Below are 10,946 nucleotides of genomic sequence, written 5' to 3'. Positions count from 1 at the left end.
CTGAGTCCATGCGCCACAACTACTGAAGTCCGCGCGCCTAGAGCCCGTGTTCTGCAACAAGAGAAGCCACTGCAGTGAGAAGCTCGCGCACCGCAATGAAGAGAAAGCTGCCGCTCACCGCAACTAGAGAAAGCCCGCGCGCAGCAATGGAGACCCAATGCAGCCAAAAAATAAAATTAAATTTAAAAATTAATTAATTAAAAAAAAATCAATGTTGTGGCTGGACCGGCCCTTGAGTTCTTATTATGGCTGAAAGATGCCATTCAGCAACAACGATCAGGAAACTTTGAGAAAATAAAGGTTTATTACTTATAAATTACACAGCACACCTGGAAATTACACAGCACTCCCGGGGCCACAGAACAAGGTCCTGGGTAGAGAGAGCAGTGTGGGTCTGGGGTCCTGCTTTCCCTTGGGGTCAAGGGTGGGAGCCTAAGAGTTCGTGGGCTCACTCTTTATTGGTGAATTTAACATAGGTTGGAATTTAAAGCATAAGAAGAGAGAACAAAACAAGCAACCAAGTGGCCCAAGTGGTCAGTGACTGCAATCAGCTGAGATGTGTAAAACAAAGGTGCCTCAGCGGGAGGAGGTGGCCTGGCCCTTTACCTAGTCACATTTATTGGGGAGCCATCTATGAAGCCAATGCCTCCGCAATCAAACGTTGTCAGGCACTCATATCATAAAAAAAAGGAAACCCAACTATCAGGGGCTCCAGTATGCTTGCCCTGACCCTGCCCTTGACCTTCTGCCTGGACCATCCTGCAGGAATGCTCTTTCCCCCTCCAAGGCTCCCAGCTGGGGCGGGCCAGCGCCTATAAGGGGGATCCCCGCTGGGGCCCGGTGCCTCCCGCAGCCATGGACCCCCGTCGGCTCACCTGGGCGCTGGTGCTGCTGGGCCCGGCCTTGGCGCTCGCCCTAGGCCCTGCCCTCGCCCAGGAATCACCCGAGAAGCTGTGCGGCCACCACATCGTGCGCGCGTTGGTGCGGCTGTGCGGGGGCCCGCGCTGGTCCTCCGAGGATGGGCGACCTGTGGCTGGCGGCGACCGTGAGTAGGGGCGGGCGAGGACTGTGCTGTGAGGTCTCTGGGGCCGGGCGTGGGGCAGGTGCATGCAGACGGGTTTGCATGCATGTTCTGGGGTCCACCTGCCGGCTGCGCGGGTGTGTGCAAGTCCACGGGGGATGCGCCCCCGCCAGGAGCGGGAATCAGTGCGAGGCGAGCGACATGAGCGAGTCTGAACAAGTGCGTAGCCAGATCAGATCCTGCCTTTATTTACAGTTTCAATATTTTGATCTTCAGGAATTTCTGCATGCATTTTAATTTTAAAATATTCCGTGACAGTATGTTTGATCTTGGTTGTTGAGGTTTTTTGGCGCCCCCTGAAAATCGTGGGCTCCAGGCCCGAGCCTGGCTCTCTTCACCCTAGTCCCGGCCCTGGTGCAGGGAGTATCAAACAGCTTTGTGTACAACGTCTGTCACATGCGTGTGTGTCCTGTGTGTGTGACACGGGTACAGATGGGTGTGCAGAGGTGCGCAGGGAAGTGGGAGGGGCTAGGAGGCTGTGCGCCTGCATCTGTGTGTACATGTGTACGTCGTATGTCACCCCTTCTGTCATCTGCTCTGTGAAGTGTCTGTGCCTTCTTACCATAGGTGACACGTGGGAGTGTGCATAGCTGGGGACTTAAGTGTGGTGTGGGTGGAGACTGCACACATCCGGATGGGGGATTCAATCTGTGCCTGGTATACACTGGGCACTCAATAAATGTTTACTTTCTGTTTCTGTGCATGATGAGTGGAGGCTGTGTGTGCAGTGTGAGTGGGGTCCTCTGGGGTCCCCCCTCTATGCTGAATTCCTCCCTGTCCCCAGGTGAGCTGCTACAGTGGCTGGAAGGACAACATCTCCTCCATGGGCTGATGGCTAGTGAGGACCCCGTGCTGGTACTCGCCCCACAGCCCCTGCCCCAGGCCTCTCGCCATCACCACCACCGCCGCCACCGGGCAGCTGCCACCAACCCTGTCCGTCACTGCTGCCTCAGTGGCTGCACCCGGCAAGACCTGCTGACCCTCTGTCCCCACTGAACCCTCCTGGGGTGTGGCCTTGGGGAAGCCCGAGACCCACAGGGGTCCGGTCTGGTGAACTCCTAATGCCACACAGCACCATGAAGCCCCATGTCTGGGGGGGACTTTGTTGATTACCTCCTAGGACAAGGCGCTCACCACCTCACCGAGGCCACCTGTCCTCTGGGGGGCCAACTGAGGAAAACACCGGATCCCAAACCTGGCTTGGAGGATCCTTGGTTTCGTGGAGATGCCAGACACCTGTTCTCAAATGTTCTCACCTCAGAGGAGCCCCAGTTACCCCGCTCCCTGCATTTGACACCCCTCTTGCTGTCTTATCAATAGTAAATAAATAAGATGCCTACAGAATCTGAAGAAACTTTTTGCATTTTCTCAAGAAAAAGGCACAAGCCTGGGTCAGCCTTTGTGTGGAATTGTCCTCTGGCAGCCGTGGACCCACCAACACTTCCAGAAACTTAATAACGATTGGAGAATCATCACAATAAAAAGTGGGGAAACTGAGGCCAAGGGAGCTGGCTGTTTGCCAAGGTCAGACAGGGAGGGAATGGTCAAGTTCAGGATTCAAATCCAGGTCTCTGTCATGGCTCACGGGGGGCCTTAACCTCACTGAACGTCCAACACAACACATGAATGTCTGAATGAGTCACAGTGGACTTTTTTTTTTTTTTTTGGTGGTGCTGTGGGGCTTGTGGAACCGTAGTTCCCTGACCGGGGTTTGAACCCATGCCACGTGCAATGGAAGCGTGGAGTCCTAACCACTGGACTGCCAGGGAATTTCCCTCACAGTGGCTATTTAGTGATCCAACTCTCACCATTCTTTTCACTTGCACCCTCCTTTCATCCTGAGATAGGAACTGTATTTCACCCTCTTGAAAAAAATGCTCGGGCATTTGACTATGTGATCTGTTCACATGTGTATTAGTTTCCTAAGGCTGCTGGAACAGCCACAGACTGGGTGACTTAAAACAGTAGAAACTTATTCCCTCCCAGTTTTAGAGGTCAGAAGTCAGAAATCAAGGTGTTGGCAGGGTTGATTCTTTTTGAAGGGCTCTGAGGAAGATTCTGTCCCCCTGCCTCTCTCAACTCTGGGGGGGTTACTGGCAATTCTTGGCTTGTAGGTGCGTCACTCCAAGCTCTGCCCCCATTTTCACATCGTCTCCTTTTCCATGTCTTTCTGTGTGTTCATTTCTGTCTCTTCTAAAAGCACTCTCATTGGATTCAGAGCCCACCCTAATCCAGGATGATCCTAGCTTGATCCTTACCTTAATTACATCTGCAAAGACTCTATTTCCAAATAAGGCCATATTCTGAGGTGCCAGGTGGATGGGAACTTTTGTGAGATGCTATTCAACACGGTGCAGCAGGGGAGTAGCACTCTTTCCTGAGGGCAATGGGGAGACACAGAAGGTGTTAGAGCAGGGGCAGGATGAGATCACATCTACCTGGTAGAAACCCCTGCAGCCCCTGCTTCATCCAGGTCTGCCTCCTCTGGCTTGGAGACTGCCTCAGCCTCCACCTTCCCTTTCAACAGTCTCCATGGCAGCTGCAGGGTTTCTTAAAACTTAAAAATCAATCATGTCGGGGCTCCCCTGGTGGCTCAGTGGTTAAGAATCCGCCTGCCAATGCAGGGGACATGGGTTTGAGCCCTGGTCCGGGAAGATCCCACATGCCGTGGAGCAACAAAGCCGGTGCACCACACCTACTGAGCTCGCGTGCCACAACTACTGAAGCCCGTGCGCCTAGAGCCCATGCTCTGCAGCAAGAGAAGCCACCACTATGAGAAGTCCGTGCACCACAACCAAGAGTAGCCCCTGCTCACCGCAACTAAAGAAAGCCCGTGTGCAGCAAAGAAGACCCAACGCAGCCATAAATAAATAAATAAATAAAATTAATCATGTCATTTCCTTGCTCCAAAGATGCCATAACCCTCAAAACAACACCCTCTCTCCTCACCCAAACCCACAAGGCCCCATGTGACTAGTCCCTGTGATCTCCTGTCCCCTCTCCCTCCATCTCCTCCTTACCCACCTCCAGTCACAGCTTCCTGGCTGCAATTTAAATGCTCTCAGATCGGCTCACCTCAGGGCCTTTGCATACGCTGTATCCTCTGCCTGGAACATCCTTCTCCCAATTCTTCCCAAGGCCATAACCTCCTCCTTCAGGCCCCATCTCTGCAGTCCCAACCACGACTTCCTTCCTGGCTAGCTCCCGTCCCCAACACCGTGTGTCCAATTACCTCATTTTAATTCTCCTCAAAGTTCTTACCACTTCTGGTAACTTCCTGTTTCACTGTTCACAGGTTTGTGTCCTCACTATAAGGTGGGTCAGTGCCCACTGACCTTTCCCATGGGGCTGGGAGGAGGAGTACAGGGCAAGGTGTGTAGCACACAGTAGGTGCACAATAAATACTTAAAGAGGGGACACAAGGAGTGGGACAGAGGACAGTAGAGCTGTAGTCCCAGTGAGAGGAGGTGAGCCCGGGGAAGAGAGGGGAGGCTGTGTGGTGGCGGGGCGGGATTCAGAAGGAGCCTTGCCAGAAGCAGGTGGGTCCAGCATCCCATGCAGCTAGGAGCAGTATCACCGCTGTGCCTCTCTCTCCGGAGCCTGCCATCAAGCTGGCAGTGAGAATCAGTCTGCAGGGGGGAATGTAAGCTGAGGGCAATAGGGAGCCATGGAGGGTGGGGGGGGGCAGGGGAGGATGATGTGAGATCTGCCTGAGAGAAGCTTCCATAGCCTCTACTTCATCCTTGCCCTGTTTTACTGGTGTATATTTTCTTCTGGAAGTGAGATTTTAAGGATGAATGTAGACTGATCTGAGTTAAAACTTGTAAATCACTTAAAAAAACAAAAAAAAAGACCTCTAAGTCTTTGCAAAACATTTTATTCCCTGAGGACCTGGTCTCCAGTCCTCACTCTGCTGTGTGAAGCCCCCTTTGCCACTGCCCCAATCCCTGTGAAGCCTGTCTCAGACACCTGTCCGAGGGTGGCAGGGCTGCGGGGGTCACCAGTTCACTTGGATCTCCCCAGTCTGAGAGACACACAGGGGCGGGGGCCAGTCCTGGGTCCCGAGAACTTAGGGTTTCCCAAGGACCTGAATATCGCCCTTCTCTGGGCACTAAGGTGTGTGTGCTGGCCTTGGGCCCAGGGAAGACCCCTCTTGCCCCAATACTCTCTCCTGTATTGTTGGGGAGCACCAGTGTGGGGCTGGGTCCTGTCAGGGACTCCAGAAACTCTGAGCTCCCATAGCCTGAGACAGATAGCTCCCTCCCTCCTCTGCCCAATGTTTCCACCATTAGAGCGCTTGAAGCCACGAGCAGGGAGGGGGCGGTCCCATTCCCAGGCTCTCTGGCCCCTCCCACCATCTGAGGGGTCCAAGATCCAGGGAGGGGTGGAGAACAGAAACCCTCTCTTCCCAGCTGAGAAATCCTTCTTGCTTCGGCTGCATGTGGACCCAGGTGTCCTCAAACCATTGCAGGAATTTACCCACCGTCGCAGGTTCACAACCAAGGAGAGGCTGGTCACTGCTTAGGCTTCAGCCCACGATCAAGGTCAGGGCTAGGAAGTGGGACATGGAAAAGGGATGGATGCAGCAGCAGCAGCTGGGGCCCTAGCAGAAGTGCTTGTGCAATTAGCTGATATGGAAAGAGATGGTCCTTCCAGCTGAGAGTCTAGGGAGGATGATGGAACACGGTCTAGGCAGTACTAGGTGAGTTTTGAAGGATGTGTAGGAATTCACCAGCCAGACTCATCCAACCTCCCTGGTACTCTCCTAGGTCCTTCCCACTTAGGAGGACAAAGGTCTCAGCTTCCGGGGAGGAAGCTGCTGCCCTTTCTATGGGGATGGAGACAGTAGCCTCGAGGCTGGGGGCCCTGACTCCACCTCTGTGTAGATCTGTGTCCACTTGTCACAGGTGAGGTTGGGCTGGTTCAGCACGTCCCACATGAGCAGCATCTCGTAGGGCAGGAAGCGGTGCACCAGCGGCAGCTCTCGGTAGAAGCAGGGGTCGAAGGAGGACAGGCGGCTGGAGGGGGCCTGAACACCGGCCGTGAGGATATCACTGTGTGAGGCCCTCCTGCTTTTGGCACATGCCCAGGAAGACATCATCAATGGGGAAGAGGTCCAGGGCGGGGGTGTGTGGCACAGGGTGGTGGCTGTGAAGCGGGACAGTAGGAAGCCACCACCCCTGCAGTAGGGCGGGTAGTGTTCCTCCTCTGTCACCACCTTCGGCACACAGTACTTGCTCCAGGGAAGGCGGACGGGGCACACACTGTGGGTCAACTGCCCCACAGAGAGGTGGTGGTCAGGGTTGTCACCCTGAAGGTAGGTGACCACGTTGTCTGGGTGGGCAAAGACGTCATCATCCCAGTTGAGCGTAAAACTGGCATGTGCACCGTGTCTTCTGCCACTGTAGGAAGAGCACCTGCAAGGGGGGGTGGACAGGGCACACGGGCTTGATGCCTGGGGCCATCAGCTTTGGGTCCCTGTCGGCCACCCCAGCCCAGTGAGGCCAGGCAAGGATGTGTTTTCTAGTCAGGCTATTCTGGGTTAAAGGACTCACTCTGTGGTCCTTTGCAACCAACTGCCCCTCTCTGTGCCTCAGTTTCCAACTTTCCAGACAGGACACATCATGGGAACTGCCTCCAGGAGTGTTGGGGATCTACAGAGATGATGCTCCGTAAAGCACCAAGAAGTGCTTGAAAATTGTCACATTTACATTTATTGCTATTCCTTCTGACTCTGCCTTGCCAAGCACTACCATTAAATAATTACTTGTATGACTGTTATATAACATCTACCTCCCCCACCAGACTCTGGGGTCCCCCTGGGTGGGAGCTGTGTCTCTCCTATGTGCCATCTCTTCGGCACCCATTATGGGGTCAATACTTTGTAGGCACTGGATTCATGTTTGTCAAGTCGATGTTTATCACATGCTTTTGTGCTCTGCGTTAAGAATGTGGCATGTGGGCTTCCCTGGTGGCACCGTGGTTGAGAGTCCGCCTGCCGATTCAGGGGACACGGGTTCGTGCCCCGGTCCGGGAAGATCCCACATGCCACTGAGCGGCTGGGCCCGTGAGCCATGGCCGCTGAGGCTGCGCATCCGGAGCCTGTGCTCCACAATGGGAGAGGCCACAACAGTGAGAGGCGTATGGCAAAAAAAACCAAAACAAAACCAAAAAAAACCAAAGAACGTGGCATGTTAAGAGGTTCTGGGCCCTCTACCCACCTCGGCTTCAGTTACCTCCATAACTTTGGCTGCATGCTAGGCACTGTACTCAGTGCCTGCTCTACCTTGAATCCTTCATACAGTTTTAAGAGGCAGGTGTGGTCTTCAATCCCATTTACAGATGAGGAAATAGAGGCTCTCCAGAGAAAGTGCCTTGAGCAAGGTCATACAACAGAGAAGGTCTGTTGTTCAAAGTCTTGAACCCAGACCTGTCTGTACTTACCATGAGCAGGAACCTGCACTGGGCCCCTTTCAACTTGTGTCTCTACTCAGCTTACTCCATCCCCACCCTCCACATCCTGGGTAGGTCCTTGGAGCCTTCAATTCCTCCTCCGAGCATAGGCCAGTTTCTATCTACCTCTCATGGTTTCTTTTCCATCAGAAAGGTCTTTGTTGAGTATCTTCCACACAGACCTGGGCCTCATGGGGAGACAGAACCAGAACAAAGAAATAGGATGTGTTCTGTCCAGCTCTCCCCATGCACCACTGCCAATGTTATCTGAGCACCTGGCACTGGTCCAGGTGCCTTATGAATATCATCTCATGTAATCCTCACAGCAGCCCTCAGAGGTGGGTGAGTTCAATTAATATCCCGTTTTCCCTGATGAGCAAACTGACGCCCAGAGAGGTGAATGATCGTCCATGGCAAACAGCAGAGAAGCAGCAGAGTCTGGATTTGAGCCCAGGTCATCAAGGCTTGGAAAGCCAGGCTTGTAAGTCCTTCCTCCCTGCCTCCCTTGGACAAAGAAGACTTCGGATCACCATGAGGACAGGGGCAAGGTTGGGGCGAGGTTGATGGGAGTTTCTGGTCCCCAGAGCTCCTCAGAGGAGGTGGTAGCAACTTTGGACAGGAAGGAGAGGTGGCCCCAATCACGTGACACCCTCCCTCCCCCAGCCCACCTGTTTGAGCGTGAGGTTGAAGAATGAGTCGTAGAAATCCCACTGCAGGATGTCACCGTGCATCCGCGCCTCCATGGCCTACAGCCGGTTGACCTTGTGCGTCTCCGGCGGGTTGGGGTCCGTGCCCACGAGGAAGAGGCGGCGCAGCTGGACGCCGTGCACCTGGCGCTCACGGCCCCACCTGAGCCACACCAGCTCCCGGTGCTCGTAATTGCTGGGAGAGGACTTGATCACCAGCAGCAGAAAGACTGGCTGCACGCACTTGTCAGGCGGCACGTCCTGGAGCAGCACGACGTCGCGGCAGTGTTTGTACAGCAGGAAGTTGCAGATGTGCTGCGGCTGCCTGGCGAAGTCCGGCAGGGCGGCCATGGAGGAGTTGGCCAGGCAGGGGGCGGGCGGTGGGTGGGAGGGTGGCGAGGGCCAGACCAGAGCCACGGGGGTGCCCGGTGGCTCCTTCAGGCCTGGGCAGGTGGGTGGTGACCTGCAGATTGAAGAGAAGGAGGAGGGTGAAGGTGCCCAGAGCCACAGCCAGGCCCAACTCTGTCCGCAGGTGCCGAGAACACCTCATTCTGGTCCTCCTGAGTTTGGGATTGGTCTGAAGAGACCCCTGGGCAGCTCCTGCAGACAATAACACTCACTGAAGATGCCTGAAGATGCCAGATGGGCCAAGCACTTTTCCAGAGCTACCTGTGGACCTCAACACCTGGTTGCAGCCCTACGGTTGCTCAAGTTGGAAAAATACTGAAATTCACCCCCAGAGATTCCCCCGGCTCCCACCTCCTCCAGTACCCCATGTTGGCTCTGACTGTTGCCCAGGTCCCACCGGGGATCAATAGTTACAGAGAAAACAGGCATGGAGATGCCAAGGTGAGCCTCCCAGATTCAGTGTGCCCAGAATCCCACCCTCCCATCCAAGCTGGTCCTCTTTATGTCCCTCTCTCAGAGATGGCCCAGGAGCCTCCCCGAGAGAGGCAGAGAACTCCCTTTTTAGCAGTTGAGAGCTGCTGGGATCCTTCCTGCTTCCCTTTTCACTTGCTCCTCCAGGAAGCTCTGAGCTTCTGGGATTCTGATATAACCGTCACTCATTCTTCCTGACTATTTTTAATGGTCCTGTGAGCTGAGCCTGGGCCCTGGCTCTTCACAGAACCCTCAGGCCCAGCATGTCTCAAACAAAGCTATCTTCCTTGGCAAACTCCTCTTCCTCCTTTAAAACCCATCTCAAATGATCCATTCTCTGGGTAGTCCTCTTGGACCTCTCAGGAAGAGTCCTGGTCTCCTATTTAGCCCTGTCTCCCTCTCTGGCTAAGTCATTGAAACAGGAGGGAAGGGGGCAGGGCACAACCTTTGAAAGAATGACATAGCCCACAGACATGACATAAACTGACTAGAACCAGATGGACCCAGGATGGCAGACAAGTCAACTTCCACTAGACCTTGAGCCTCAGTATACACTCACTGTTAACACATCAGCAAGCTAAATGACACTATAGGCACCATGACAGTTCCAAGACCTACCATAAGGATCAAAAAGTGGGCGGTGGCCCAATTCTTGGAAAGCCCTGCTCTTTCCTCTAATAGCTGAATACTCCTCCCACTCATTAGCCTATAAAATTACCCACCCCTATAAAAACTGATAACCCCATACCCTGGTGCCTTTCTCACCTGATATGGTGTGTGATCTCAGTAGGAAGACTGTGGGTTTTGGCCGGGTTCGAGTCCAAGTGTCAGTCTGGGTTTAGGCTGGGTTCGAGTCCCAGCACGTGGTTTCAAATCCCAATCTGAGGTGTACGGTTTCATCATGATCTCTAACTTTTTCGTCCCAAGACCGGGGGCTTCTTGAGGGTCCTGGCATTGCCCAGCACGAGGCGAACACATGGGGGAAGCAGAGAGTGTCTGAATGAATGAATTTATGAATAAAAGTAAATTCATTAAGTTTCTCTCTGGTACACTTGTTTTGGGTTGGGGGGGGGTGTGAAGTAGAAAAGAAGAGCTTTATTGCTTTGCCAGGGAAAAGGGGGAAGCAGCAGGCTCGTGCCCCTCAAAACTGTGTGTCCCAACCCAGGAGGGTTTGGCAATGGTTCAAGGGCAGGGTTGCTGATAAGGATTAGGGTGTGTGCAGGGCCTGCACTCCTTTAATCTGGTCTCAGGTGGTCTTTTCTGGAGTGAAGAATGCTAACATTTTCCATTTGTTGGGGGTTTTAGTTCTGGTCTCAGGATTTAACAAAGCTCAGGTTCTTGATGTCTCTGTCACAAAGAATTCAGTGAGAGACAAAGTGATAGGTAAGAAGTGGATTTATTTAGAGAGAAACACACTCGACAGAGTGTGGGCCATCTCAGAAGGTGAGAGCAGCCTGGCACACTCTAATTTATCCATCAACCCCCCCCACACCCCACCTGAAGATTTCCTTTCCCATATGTAGGCAGAGCCTTTGGTCTCCTGTCCAGATCCCTTTCCCAGGCTTCCCTGGACTCCCTCAATGTCATTTTGTCTGGAAAGGTGGTATCTGTGCTGTGTTCCAGCCCTAAATTTGAAGATCTATCTTCCAGCGCAGCATGAAAATGCCAGATTAGACCCAAGGCAGAACTTACCAATTCAGTAAACACTTATTGTCTCACCTCAGAGAGGCGCCCTCTGGAGTCCAACTCCTGGGTTGAAATCCCAACTCCATCACTCCCTGGCTGTGTGCCCTCCATACCTAAGGTCTCAGTTTCCTCAGTTATAAAGGGGGCATCTGAGCAACTCA

The 10,946-nt window shown here is 53.6% G+C and overlaps 2 protein-coding genes across 2 annotated transcripts; one reads left to right on the top strand and one right to left on the bottom strand.

Annotated features, from left to right (window-relative positions):
- Positions 1-282: 282 nt before the first annotated feature.
- On the bottom strand, positions 283-8,770 carry B3GNT3 (UDP-GlcNAc:betaGal beta-1,3-N-acetylglucosaminyltransferase 3). The gene is given in 7 exon segments (XM_060144728.1): positions 283-3,458; positions 5,958-6,144; positions 6,146-6,212; positions 6,215-6,462; positions 6,464-6,498; positions 8,203-8,694; positions 8,696-8,770. Coding segments are annotated over 7 exon segments (1,218 nt in total). The 3' UTR covers positions 283-3,344.
- INSL3 (insulin like 3) lies at positions 856-2,077 on the top strand. Its single transcript, XM_060144730.1, has 2 exons — positions 856-1,045; positions 1,866-2,077. The coding sequence occupies exons 1-2, from the start codon at positions 856-858 to the stop codon at positions 2,075-2,077; spliced, it is 402 nt and encodes a 133-aa protein (XP_060000713.1).
- Positions 8,771-10,946: the final 2,176 nt, after the last annotated feature.

This window comes from Lagenorhynchus albirostris, chromosome 3, assembly GCF_949774975.1.
Source record: "Lagenorhynchus albirostris chromosome 3, mLagAlb1.1, whole genome shotgun sequence".
NCBI classification, from domain to species: Eukaryota; Metazoa; Chordata; class Mammalia; order Artiodactyla; family Delphinidae; genus Lagenorhynchus; species Lagenorhynchus albirostris.
Note: the sequence above shows the minus strand (reverse complement) of the source record. Positions and strands in the feature narration are given on the sequence as shown.

Coding starts and splice junctions, on each gene's coding strand:
- INSL3 (XM_060144730.1), top strand. CDS start 856: ATGGACCCCCGTCGGCTCACCTGGGCGCTGGTGCTGCTGGGCCCGGCC. Junction 1,046..1,865: donor ACCTGTGGCTGGCGGCGACC/GTGAGTAGGGGC, acceptor CCCTGTCCCCAG/GTGAGCTGCTACAGTGGCTG.